General features: G+C 46.7%; 1 protein-coding gene across 2 annotated transcripts in view; it reads right to left on the bottom strand.

Annotated features, from left to right (window-relative positions):
* Positions 1–13,752, bottom strand: part of LOC117058283 (sodium channel protein type 4 subunit alpha-like) — a 98,765-nt gene that overhangs the window by 5,476 nt on the left and 79,537 nt on the right. For both annotated transcript variants that reach the window (XM_033169348.1, XM_033169347.1), the window contains exons 17-25: positions 13,073–13,205; positions 12,132–12,286; positions 10,665–10,838; positions 9,682–9,804; positions 7,676–7,963; positions 5,510–5,563; positions 5,230–5,367; positions 2,446–2,550; positions 198–468 (exon numbers count right to left, since the gene is read on the bottom strand). In XM_033169348.1, the coding sequence (XP_033025239.1) occupies positions 198–468; positions 2,446–2,550; positions 5,230–5,367; positions 5,510–5,563; positions 7,676–7,963; positions 9,682–9,804; positions 10,665–10,838; positions 12,132–12,286; positions 13,073–13,205 (1,441 nt within the window). The remainder of the gene's footprint in view (positions 1–197; positions 469–2,445; positions 2,551–5,229; positions 5,368–5,509; positions 5,564–7,675; positions 7,964–9,681; positions 9,805–10,664; positions 10,839–12,131; positions 12,287–13,072; positions 13,206–13,752) is intronic.

Raw genomic sequence — 13,752 nt, 5'->3', positions numbered from 1 at the left:
CAGGTAGGTAGCCGTGTTGGTCTGACGAAGTCAAAATATATTTAAAAATTATTTAAAAATTGTCCAGTAGCACCAAGAACAAACTTAGCTGGTCTCTAAGGTGCTACTGGACAATTTTTTTGGGTCAGATTTAAGAGTTTTTAAGAAAGAGAGCAGGCCCAAATGCTGCCCATTTGCCACCTTCACATTTCCCTCACCTATGATGGAGATAATGACCACGACGAAATCAAAGATGTTCCAGCCGATCGTGAAGAAGTAGTACCGCAGGGCAACCATCTTGAGGAAGCACTCGGACGTGAAGATGACAATGAAGATTAGGTTGATTTGGAAGAGGATGTTTATCTTGGTTTCGCTTTGGTCGTCTGTTTCCACCATCATCGTCACCATGTTAAGACAAATGAGGATCATGATGACTATATCAAAGGCTTGTTGGGTCACAAAGTCAAAGATCATCGCTTGGTATTTGTTCTTTAGTAGGGTGGAAGGCAGGCACAGGTGTGTGAGAGTGACACAGGAAAGGGACAAAGACACACGGGAAGAGACAGACGAGGGAAGAGAAGAGAAGAGAAATGGAGGAGAAAACCCCACACAAGAACATTCAAACGGGCAAAGAAATGGGAAAATACTCAATCGCCCAGCATCCAACCCAATGGAACATGATCTAAGTGTGTGTGTGTGTGTGTGTGTGTGTGTGTGCTTCAAAACGTTTTCGTGTGGAATAACAGGACAGTGTGTTGGACTTGGTCTGGGAACACCCCTGGCTGAATAGGAACCTCACTGAGATGATTTGAGGCAAGGAACCAACTCTCAGTCTAATCAAGCCAACAAGGTTGATATAAAACAGGGTTTCCCAAACTCGGGTCTCCCGCTATTTTTGGACTACAACTCCCATCATCTCTAGTTAGCAGGACGAGTGGTCAGGGGTGGCTGGAGTTGTAGCCCAACAACAGCGGAGACCCTGCTATAAAAGTAACATAGAAAACAACCCATGAATTACTCACTACCTTTGAGCTCTTTGGAAGAACTGCAGGATAGAAAAGGAAGGAAGGAAGGAAGGAAGGAAGGAAGGAAGGAAGGAAGGAAGGAAGGAAGGAAGAAGGGAGGGAGGGAGGGAAGGAGGGAGGGAGGGAAGGAAGGAAGGAAGGAAGGAAGGAAGGAAGGAAGGAAGGAAGGAGGGAGGGAGGGAGGGAAGGAGGGAAGGAAGGAAGGAAGGAAGGAAGGAAGGAAGGAAGGAAGGAAGGAAGGAAGGAAGGAAGAAGGGAGGGAGGGAGGGAAGGAGGGAGGGAAGGAAGGAAGGAAGGAAGGAAGGAAGGAAGGAAGGAAGTTGTTTTTGTTTTTTAAATTCTGAGCCTTCTGTTAAATAAAGGCACATAAGGTTGGTTTATACTACCCGAACCATGAGGAAGGGCAAAAAGCTCTGTGGCAAATTGAAAGTTTGTCCTCTGATCCTTTCAGACGGACACTTGCCTCCTTTGGCTTTCCTAAGCTGTTCTCAGGACCACTTTTAACAGATGCCTGTGGTCATTAAGAACCAGCAGGATACAAATTCCCTGACTGGTGCAAAAGCAGAATGGTGAACCTGTGAATAAGACTCTTATGAATTGTATAAGGAAACTGACCTTTTGTGAACAAATGAATATTGGGCATCATGCAACTCTGGCTCTGTGGGTGCCAGAATTCGAGATCTCTCGATGCAATGGACAAAAAGGCACTCGATCGTAACAGGGGAATACTGCGGCTGCACTTGCTGCAAATTATGTTTGCATTAGTTGCCTTGGTATAATTTCTCATGCGCCGTTTCCACTGGCTTTAAATTGATATGGGTCTTCTGCACATACTGCTAGTTTTATTGCTTTACTGCTGTGGCTTGGAAATTGTTTCATTCCGATTTACAGGTGAAACTCGAAAAATTAGAATATCGTGGAAAGGTTCATTTCTTTCAGTAACTCAACTTAAAAGGTGAAACTAATATATGAGATAGACTCATGACATGCAAAGCGAGATATGTCAAGCCTTTATTTGTTATAATTGTGATGATTATGGCGTACAGCTGATGAGAACCCCAAATTAACAATTTCAACTTTGGGGTTCTCATCAGCTGTACGCCATAATCATCACAATTATAACAAACAAAGGCTTGACACATCTCGCTTTGCATGCCATGAGTTTATCTCATATATTAAACCCCAGTAGCTAATGAAAACAATTGCTTACATAAATGGACTTTTCCACGATATTCTACTTTTTCGAGTTTCACCTGTATATTCTAGTACGTTGTTGGGTTTTGTGCTTTGAAAAATTGTACAACCGTAAAACACATCATACAACATGCCAGAGTCAAGCCTTCGTCACGGTGCACTGTGTTATGTTGTGGTTTATGGTGCAGTTACTGTTGGCTACCTTGGACCAGAAAGCTGGCTTCTCGTTATTTAAGTAAATAAATACCTGAGGCCTTGGGATGGGCTTTTGAGGCTTTTTTGAGCCTAGCTTCTTCATGGCGTTGTAGTATTTCTTTTGTTCCTCCGTCATGAAGATATCCTTTCCTCCAAAGTAAAAAAGGGAATCACAACTTATTAGACATGGGAGGAAATTGTTCGTTGCAGTGAGCCCAAGACCCACGCAAGGTTTCCACAGTCTTTGATTGGCAGCCCCACTTCACACCCAGTTTCCAGGGCTCAGTGTGAACCACAGAATCTGCCTTTCAATTTATGGGGCTGAGCGATGGTAACTGGGCTGGATTTACAGAGTTTCATCCGTTTCATTTGACCGCCTCCATCTTTTCCAAACACCCAAACCTTGTTCACGCGTGCTAGTTTATTTTCCTCTGTCGGTCAGTCTGTCTCTCGGCTTCCCCTCGCTTCCATCCTGCCAAATGATGCTAACTCACTCTTCAGTGTCCTGTGAGAGCTTTGGATTTCTAGAAATGTCCCAGTTGTTGCCAGGCTACTCTATTGTGGCCTTACGCCTTTCCTTAGCTTAATTAAATAGCCCAAGACTTATCTAACCGGCTGCTCTAAGCCCTGCTCCGTAGCTGTCTTTGACTGGCCCAGTCCCAAAAATGGCTTTGGCCATCTTCTCCCTTCTCCCTGCCAAACCACTTCAGTCTATTAAAAGAAGGTGAAAAGAAAGTGAAAAGTTGTTCTTTCAGAGGGCATGCAGTTTCCCTCCCTGATGCAACACACAAGTGCCTGCGGCTAACCAGAGGTCCAGGGAATACGTAGCTGCCCCTGTTTTGAAATGGCTTGATTCAATGAAAGCACTGCAGGGGGTTGGACTAGATGACCCACAGCGTCCCTCTGCAATTCTAGGATTCCACAATTTTTGAAAGCCTGTTGCTTAAAGGTTCTCACATTACTGACTGTCTTGAAGCAGCTGATGGAAGCACGTTGCTCCCCACAGAGGTCACATTCACAGCATACCTTTAAAGAACATTTAAACTTATATCTAAAGTGCATGATTCCCCAACCCCCCAAAAAAAACAAGAATCACAGGGACTACAGTTTACTCCTTACAGAGTCACTATTCCCAGCACCTTTAACAACTACAGTTCCCATGAATCTTTGGGGGAAATAATGCATTTTCAATGTGTACTGTGACAAAAAAAAATATCCTGGGAACTGTAGTTTATGAAGGGTGCTGGGAATTATAGCTCTACGAGGGCTGTGTCTACGCAGCCTGGATAATGCTCTCATTCTAGATTCCTTTTCATTGAGTAGGGGGCGATGGAACAAGTGGCCTACAAAATCACCCCCCCAACCCTAATTCCATGTACATTTGCGGGGGAACCCCAGCTGGCTATGTTGTCTACAAAACCTATTTTCCTCGTGAGTCTCCTCTCCCCCCCCACTTTCTATGCTCTTTGCCATTTTGGGAAGTTTTACTTCTGGCACAGAAACTGGTGGTGGTTCAAGTTAAGCCCTCTGATCTGCACATGCTCCGTGAATCTCTGCTATTATGCAGAGAGTCCCGGCGCTGAGAGAATAGGATCCAGGCCTGACTGCGGAGCTCAGATTTGGTACCCGAGCTCAATATCAAGGTGGGCTTCCACCTCAAAAACCAGCGGTGTGAACTGGTCCCAGCTGGTGTCCCTGAACTCTGCACCATATACTGACTCCTGTAGTCGGAGCCGTGTGTGTCAGTTTGCATTTCTTAGCGCAGAAAGTATCGATCTGATGTGTAGAGATCTTCCCTATTCTATTTAATTCAAGAGGGTTCTGGAAGCTCCTCTGTGGGAAAGAAACTTCATAATGTTTGGGTTATTCCCTCAGAGAAGCTGAGTACAGCTGGTTTAAACGGTTTCTCTTATTTCTTTCTGTCAAGGTCATGCTGACTATAAAAGGAAGGCCAGAAGGAGCCTGGGTTTCACTCACTTTCTCTTTCTATCTCTTTTCCTTCTGGTGTGGTGTTCTGTATGTAGTGTTAAGGTTTAGACTTACTGTATGTAAGTCTGCTGCGACTGGATTTCTTATGGACAGGGCCAATCCTGAATGTATTGGATTTCTGACCATTTTGCTCATTTGCCTTCAGTAGCAGCAGGGGCGTCGCTAGGGGGTGGTGGGCCGCCCCGGGTTCCAGGGGAGGAGGGTGACTCTCAGCATGCCCACCCCACAACTCATAAGGTGCTCGGTGCAGCAGCTGGCTTACCCAGCACACACTTTGCTTTTTCCTTCCTGCTGGGAAGAGCCACAGAAGCACAGCTCTGCCCAGCCAGGGCTCCACCCAGCAGCCTGGCACATTTCACCAGGGCACTGCCCTCTCAGGGCGCACAAAGGTGCCATCTTCAAGGGGTGACATTTGGCACCTCCAACTAGAGCCTCAAGCACAAGCCAGAGCAAATCCAGTGGCTTTGGGCTTAGGACTCACCACAGCACTGCAAAAGCATTAGCTGTGCTTGCTTTACTCAGTCCCCCTGGACCTGGGGTACCATCCGCCCACACCCCTTCAAGTCACAGTGAGCGTTTTGCGCCCCGCCCCCACAATGCTTTGTGGCACCTCATTTGCAAAACGCTCACTGTGACTTGAAGGGGTGTGGGCAGATGTGGGGGGGTGACAAAAAAAAAATCCACACTGGGTACCACTTAGGCTTGCTACGCCTCTGAGTAGCAGTAAAACTCTGCTGCTGAATTGTGCCTCAAAGTCCAATTTCATTGCTGAGGGAGGTGCCCACTAACAGCCGCCCCATCTGGGGGTGACGCCTGCAGCTGAAACCCAAAGCCAAAAGACACTTATCTTTTTCTTCTGCTGGTTGAAGTTGTCGATGATGACGCCGATGAAAAGGTTGAGAGTGAAGAAAGCCCCGAAGATGATGAAGATGACAAAATATATGTACATGTAGAGGTTCACTTCGTATTCAGGCTGCTCCTCAACCTGGGAGGTCAGAGAAGAGGTTGAGAAGAGACTCTCTCTTGCGGTCGGGGACCCTGCCTCCCCCACTGTGCAGGCCAGACCCAGCTGCCCCTACAACAGGCTTGTGGGACTCAGCAAGCACCTCCTCCTCAGCCAGAATTACCTCACGGGAGTCGACGGCTGCATACATGATGTCCATCCAGCCCTTGAATGTGGCCTACGAAGAATGCAGACGGATAAAATCATTGTGGCGTCCGACAGAAGTGGGGTCTTGCTGCTAGGTTCTTAAAGCATTCGGGGTGGGGGCAGAGCAGAGATCCACAAGATCAGGGCTGTCTTAAGTATATGCGGGGCTGGGGTGCAAAAATCTGCCCAGTGCACCCTCCGGTTGTCCAGTTGTTGACCTTTTTTTGGGGGGGGCAGTGCGCTCTGGGCTTGCTGTCGAGGCGCGCAGGCAAGGCGGAGCAGGGCACAGAGGAGTGCTCTAGGTGCTCTAGGTGGGCCTCTCCACAGCCCTACGCCAATCCCAGGCATGCAGGAGGACGGAGCCGGCCGGCCACCTCAGCACCTCGCTGGCTCACTTGCCCCTGAACTCGCGGCAGAGAACCACCCACAGCAGAAGAACCCGCCACGGGCTCTTCCCTGGACTCCAACTATCAGGCCCCCGACTCTCAGCCTGGCGCCCCTGAGAGCCCGGTGCCCGAGTGGCCCGCACCCCTAACGCCTATGGTTAGTCTCACCATGCAGTTCAGAACATTGGTTGTTAGCTCCGTTGGTAGAGCATTGGGCTCTTGATCTCAGGGTCATGGGTTCGAGCCCCAGCTTGGGCAAAAGATTCCTCCTATCTTGCAAAGGTTGAACTAGATGACCCTTCTGAATCTATGATTATGTAGGGTTCTCTATCTAATGGGGAAGACTTCCTGCTTCACCCTCCAACTGGTGGAGGGGAAAGAGAGTTTGAGAGGGGGGTGCACCAAATGGGGACTGGGCTGTGTGCCCTGAATCTCACTGAGTAACTAGAAACTAGGGTGAATGTGCCTCCCCAATGAGTAAGCAGCACAGTGTAATAAGAATTTTAAGGTCTCAAATATAGAATAAATATTCATAAATGCACACATATCTAAATATATGAACCATGTGTCTGAAATAGTACAGGAGAGCAATCCTGAAGCCATTTTGACTCTCCCAACGACCTCAAGTATTCCTCTGCAGTAAGGGAGGCAAATGGAGAAAGCCTTCCCATCGTCTTTTTGCTTGCAAATCCCGTCTTAAGGGTGTCTTTGTGTATGAACAGGGTGAGCCTGTGACCTGGGCTCAGGAACTAAAGTACCGTATATACCCGAGTATAAGCCGACCCGAATATAAACCGAGGCACCTAATTTTCCTACAAAAACCTGGGAAAGCTTATTGACTCGAGTATAAGCCGGTTCACCTTTGCCGCTGTGGAGGAGGAGGAGGAACGAGCAGCCCGAAAGCAGCCCTTTGGGCTGCTCCTTCCTCTTCCTCCTTTGCCAAGTTTGCATTTATGCGAGCAGTTCAGGAATGGAACAAGCTGCCTGGGGAGAGTAAAGAACCGCTGTTCTTGTACGCTTCTTAAGGAGTGGTTGACTGGGGAGAGCGGGTGGCGGCACGAGCGGAGAGAAAGGGCTTCTTTCTCGCCGTCCCCACTGCCCGCCTCACTCAAGTATAAGCCGAGGGCAGCTTTTTCAGCACAAAAAATGTGCTGAAAAACTAGGCTTATACTCAAGTATATACAGTATTAACCATCACAAAAGAATGGCCAGGCTGCCCAGGTAATGCAACCAGTGACCATTATCAGGTATCCTGGCAGATAGGATTTCTGCTGGGGACTGCCTCCTTCTGTGATGTGTGTATGATGTTTTGGGGTGGTGGTGGCCATGGGCTACAGGGTGGGCAATTTCAAAAGTCTATATAAGGGCTTGCGCACCATTGTTCAGGGTTGTCCTCCCTCCTGCGTGTGGGGAGCGGGGACCCTGTTGCAACATCTCCTTGAATAAAGATCAGGCTTACTAGCTGCTTTGCTTCTCAATATACTCTGGTTGGCCTCTGTTATTTTCCCCTACCGATAGAGAACCCACTTAAGGACTCTATACGGGCTCCGGAATACCCCATAAGGGAAAGCGAGCCGTTTTCTCTTATAACCGCAGAAGTCTGGATGCAGTACAAAGGAAGGTTGCCACATTGACACAGACATGATGGTAGGGCATGATGGGAGAAAAGGCATGATGGGGAAAAAGTCCTCAGAAGAATCGTATTAAAGGGAGGCCCTTAGTAGGCAGAGAAGGAGAGGCGAAGGAGATACACTCACCACCTGCAAAAGGGAGAGGTACCCCATGCCCACGTTGTCAAAATTGACCTTGACGTTGACCCAGCGGACATCCGTGGCATTGTATAGGTCGAGGAGAGTCATGCAATCGGTCTTGTTGTTCACCACGGAGAGCTCGAAGTAGTCGCCCGTGGTGGTATTGATGCAGCGATAATACTTCCCTGCGAAGAGGTTGACCCCCATAATGCTGAAGATGAGCCAGAATATCAGGCAGACCAAGAGGACATTCATGATGGAAGGGATGGCTCCCAGAAGGGCATTCACGACCACCTGGCACCCAGAGAAAGAGGCGGTTTAACCAAAGTGATGCTGGAACTGGTGTTTTTTTTCCTTTTCACAAATGCACAACACAGCAAACTACTTTTTTAAAACAAACAAACTTTAAATTAAATTCCACATTTAGAGTTTTTCAAATTATATTGCTTATAGGCTAGAAAAGGCAAGAACGTAGTGTATCAGCTTATCGGAAATCCAACAACATTCATACCGTATTGGCCCGAATATAAGCCACACTTTCTTTTCCAAATTCCGAACGTGGAAAGTTAAAGTGCGGCTTAAATTCGGCACCTTACAAAAATTGGCTTTTATGATATCGCTGTAGGGTTTTCTTCTGGTATGTCCCATGTAGGACCTTAAGGTCCTCAAATAATAATCTTTTGGAGGTCCCGAGCAACAAAGACGTTAGGTTGGCCTCAACTAGGGCCAGGGCCTTCTCAATATTGGCCCCGACTTGGTGGAACAGCCTATCACAAGAGACCAGGGCCCTGTGGGATTTGGCATCTTTCCGCAGGGCCTGCAAGACGGAGCTGTTCCACCTGGCCTTTGGGTTGGTTTCTGTTTAATATTTATGCTTCATCTTTTATTGGTGGGATATTTTGAAATTGAGACCTGCAGTTTTAATTGAATTTTTAAATTTGTATTTTAATCTGTTATTTTAAATTGATCGTTTTTATGTTTTCTTGCTGTGATTTTAATTTGATGTTAGCCGCCCTGAGCCCGGTTTTCTGGCTGGGAAGGGCGGGGTATAAATAAAATTATTATTATTATTATTATTATTATTATTATTATTATTATTATTATTATTATTCTACATTTGCCATTTATGGGTGTGAGTGCCTGCGGAATTTTAAGGGAGTGGCTTATATTCAGGTTTTGTCTTTCTCTCTCCCCCCCCCCTTTGAATTTTAAAGGAACGGCTTATTTGCGGGTGAGGCTTATATTGGGGCCAATACGGTAAGTGGGAATGATCCTCAGAGGTACCAAAAGTTTATGGGGTAGTCCAAAACAGGGATTGCCAGGGATGAGCTCCAGAACCTGTTTTCAGTGCCATAATGGAGAGGGGAATATGCTGCACATGTGGATACAACAGCACACTCTTCACCCGTGAGATGTGACGCCATCCAGCCCTCAAAAAGCTGGGATTACAGGGATCCAGTGTACTGGAAACATACAAGACTCTAGGCTCACCCACACTTAGCTTTTGCCTCACACTATCTGACTGGGAAGACCTGGTTTCTCATCCCCATTCATCTATATATAGTCCCTGGGTAACCTTGGGCAGTCACTATCTCTCATTTACAGGTAGGTAGCCGTGTTGGTCTGCCATAGTCAAAACAAAATAAAAAATAAAAAAATTATTCAGACGCGTGCATGCACACGAAAGCTCATACCAAGAACAAATTTAGTTGGTCTCTAAGGTGCTACTGGAAGGATTTTTTTTTATTTTTTATTTTGTTTTGACGATCTCTCGTGTTGGCTTATCACTTGGGAGTTGTTGCGAGGACAGAACGGGAGAGACAACTCAATGGCCACTATTATGAGCTCCTTTAAATAAATTAGGCACCAGAAACCGCTGCTCAAAGGACATGCTTCTGAGACCAGCCTGAGCCCCACAATCTCCTTCCAAGAGACATGAAGTCCTCACTCTGTGAAATCCTCACCACTCGGGGAGTGGGGAGCGAGACCTTGGCATGCCACGCAAAACCTACCCTCATGCCTTCAAATCTGGACAAAGCCCGAAGGGGTCTCAGGGCACGGAGCGTCCTCAGGGATTTGATTGCCCCCAGCTCCGAATATCCCATCCAGTTTGCTGTCAGGCTGATGAGAGAGACCTGGTGGGGAAACCAGAATGCTTAGGGACAAAGCTGGCAAGCACAATAAGAGAAAGGATATGACTGCCCTCATCCTCCCCAGGAGATGCAGCTGGCCTATCTACCTCCTCGCCGCAGGATCCCTGATCAGGATCCAAGTTTCTTGTCAAACATCCTAAAAAATATCCACAAGAAGGAACATGGTTACCCATTTAGCGACCCACGTTTTGGGACCAGTCTTTGAGATGGATACCTATAACATCTGCTGTCAGAATCAAATTTTGTCAGCCAGCTTCTATGGTTAATACTGTGATGGGTTTGCATGGGGCAAGGGATTCCAGGATTACTGGCGGCGTGATGTCACCACAGGAAAAAATGTCCCTTTTACCCGATGCTCGGGTTGTGTTTTTAGCAAGGGTTTTGGGGAAGAAGAAGGGTGGGGGAGCCTGAGGCCATCCAGGCTGAGGGATGGACAAGCTGTGTGGGTTGGAGACACAGAGATGCTGTCTTGGCTTCTTTTGAAATCAATGGTGCACTTCTGTGGGCAGCAAGTCCCTTGTGAGATGTGATGCTCAGAACCCTTTCTCCACCCAGACTCGGGAGTCAATATGTGTAAATAAGCCATATTTCATAAAGACACTACAGCAGGCATAGGCAAACCAGTGGCCAGGGATGATGGGAACTGTAGTCTCGAGACATCTGGAGGGCCGAGTTTGCCTATGCCTGCACTACAGCCTCCACTGTGGCTCATTTTCCCCACACAAACCCCAGTTAAGACCCCTGGAAATTTCGCCTCTTGGCAAAGACTGGGGTGGCCAGCAACGATAGTAAAAATGGACTCCTGTCTGAAACAACTCCCTCCCCTCCAAGCCACAACTTACATCAACAATGAGGAAGTCCAGCCAGCACCAGGCATTGGTGAAGTAGACCTTGAACCCATAGGCCACCCATTTGAGCAGCATCTCGATAACGAAAACATACGAGAAGACCTTGTCAGCATATTCCAAGATGATGCGGATGGTCCGACGTCGCTCTATGTAGATGTCTTCGAAAGCCTGAAAGAGGAAGAGGCGCAGAGTTGCCTGGGGAAACCTTCTCCACAACCCACCCACGTGGGAAAGTAAGTAAGAAAATTTTTATTTATACCCCGCCCTCCCCAGCCAAGACCGGGCTCAGGGTGGCTAACATCAAATATCAAATACATTAAAAACACAGTTACAGGTAGGTAGCCATGTTGGTCTGCCATAGTCAAAACAAAATAAAAAATAAAAAAATCCTTCCAGTAGCACCTTAGAGACCAACTAAGTTTGTTCTTGGTATGAAGTGTGCATGCACACGAAAGCTCATACCAAGAACAAACCTAGTTGGTCTCTAAGGTGCTACTGGAAGGACTTTTTTATTTTTTTATTTTGTTTTGATTAAAAACACAATCAAACAACTGATTAAAATATAGCTTAAAAATTAGAATCAGGATAAAATTAAATGATTGCCCACGAATTACAACCATAGGTGTCAGGAACCTCAAGTAATCATCAGGGCCAGCTATCCATGTGGGTGTATTTCAGGACAGGATACCAACCATGAGACCAGTGTGACTCATAGCACTCTCTCTCTCTCTCTCTCTCTCTCTCTCTCTCTCTCTCTCTCTCTCTCATTATGTCATGCCTCCCAGTGTGGACAGAACACAGTGGGATGTTTACAACAACAACAACAACAACAACAACAACAACAACAACAACAACAAGTACAACTCTCTCCCAGGTGTGAAAAGTCAAGTGCAATTCCATTTGCTGTTTATAGTGGAAAAGCAATGCTTGGGTAGCACGAGGAGATACCCACCTGGAAGCAATAAGGTCAGAGATCACACCCACTAGCAACTTATTTGAGAAGAACTCTAGAATCATAGAGTTGGAAGGTACCCCGAGAGTCATCTAGTCCAGGAATCTCAGCTAAAGCATCCATGGCAGATGGCCGTCCAACCTCTGCTTAAAAACCTCCAAGGAAGGAGAGTCCACAATCTCCGGAGGGAGACCGTTCCACTGTGGAACAGCTCTTACTGTCAGAAAGCTTTCCCGCATGTTTCGTCGGAATCTCCTTTCTTGTAACTTGAAGCCGTTGGTTCGAGTCCTACCCGCCGGAGCAGGAGAAAGCAAGCTTGTTCCCTTTTCCATGTCACGGGCCTTGACAACCCAGTTGAAGCTAAAGTGAGGTCTCTTTTCTTCATTCGTCCAGGAAGATATGTGGGACCGGATTCCTGAAGGACTGTGCCTAATATTTTGCCCTTTTTTTTTTGGAGCAATTTGAAATCACTGCCCTTCCTCCCCAAGGAGTAGCTAGCCCTTACTTACCAAGGCTCCGCTGCTAAGGAGAATCATGAGGATGATGAACGACTCGAACCAGTTGTGCTCCACAATCTTGAAACACGTCTTCCGGAGATTCCACCACTTTTCCCCCTTCTCTGTCTTGACGTCAACGTATAGGCAAGGGCATCTCCGGACACAGGCTGCAGGTAGAGACATGCCAATAGTAAGCCCACAGCTAGGAATGGAAGAAAGCTGCAATTTCCATTCTGACCTGTACCTGTCACAGCCAGCGCTGTTTCCATTTTGCTGCGGTTTGGTTTCTGCCAAACGCTATGCTATTTATCTCGCTGCCTGCTGCTTAACATACATTATGTAACAATTTATGTAACGTTCAGTCATCTCAATGAAAAGGAAATACAACAACAACAACAAAATCCACCCCAACTAATTAATGATGTCTGGTTTGCAGACTTAAAAAAAAAACCTGCACATGCGTGAGGACATTCTTTTTTTTTTGTTACTTTGTCATGTACTCTAAGGCTGTTTTAACAATGAAAGCAGGTTCTGGGCCTGGGCCCTGTCAGAGAAGAAGAAGAAGAAGAAGAAGAAGAAGAAGAAGAAGAAGAAGAAGAAGAAGAATAATAATTTGGATTTGATATCCCGCTTTATCACTACCCAAGGAGTCTCAAAGCGGCTAACAATCTCCTTTCCCTTCCTCTCCCACAACAAACACTCTCTGAGGTGAGTGGGGCTGAGAGACTTCAAAGAAGTGTGACTAGACCAAGGTCACCCAGCAGCTGCATGTGGAGGAGCGGGGACGCGAACCCAGTTCACCAGATTACAAGTCTACTGCTCTTAACCACTACACCACAATGGCTCTCTCAAGGCAAAGCATTATGTGCTCTCTTCTTCACATGTACCAGAGCAGAGCATGGCTATATTCAAGTCCTTCCCAGAAGACCTGTGTTGCTGTCTGGCCACCCTACCTTCAGTGAAGCATTCCTCTGGCTCATCATGCTCGGCGGCCTCTTCAGCCACAGCTACCGCCTCCTCAGGGTCTGGGGGCTTATAATCAACAGTGCTGCATATGGACGACTCAGTCCCATCTGACAGAGGCTTCTGAGAAGAGCAAAGGAAGAGAGCGACAGTCTAGAAGGACCTTAGATTTTATGCAGGGTGTATGAGTGCCACCAAGCGATGTTCAATCATGGGCCTACATCTATTATAATTAACAAATGACCGGATATCAGGGCATTAAGTACATCTTTCCCAGCTGCAAGCAGCAGCCCACAACAGCATACCCTCCAACATTTCTCCGATTAAAAGGGACGAACTGTGCTATTTTCCTAGAAAAAGAGGTGCCGGAATTCACCATGAACACCTCCCTTGTGTTACAAGAATTCTAAGGTGTCAAATATAGAATAAATGTACAAAGCAAACACATATATAAGTATATAAACCACTTACAGGTGGGTAGCCGTGTTGGTCTGCCATAGTCAAAACAAAATAAAAAATTCTTTCCAGTAGCACCTTAGAGACCAACTAAGTTTGTTCTTGGTATGAGCTTTCGTGTGCACACGAAAGCTCATACCAAGAACAAACTTAGTTGGTCTCTAAGGTGCTACTGGAAAGAATTTTTTATTTTATATAAACCACGTGTCTGAAA

The sequence above is a fragment of the Lacerta agilis genome, chromosome 14 (assembly GCF_009819535.1).
Source record: "Lacerta agilis isolate rLacAgi1 chromosome 14, rLacAgi1.pri, whole genome shotgun sequence".
Taxonomy (NCBI): Eukaryota; Metazoa; Chordata; class Lepidosauria; order Squamata; family Lacertidae; genus Lacerta; species Lacerta agilis.
Note: the sequence above shows the minus strand (reverse complement) of the source record. Positions and strands in the feature narration are given on the sequence as shown.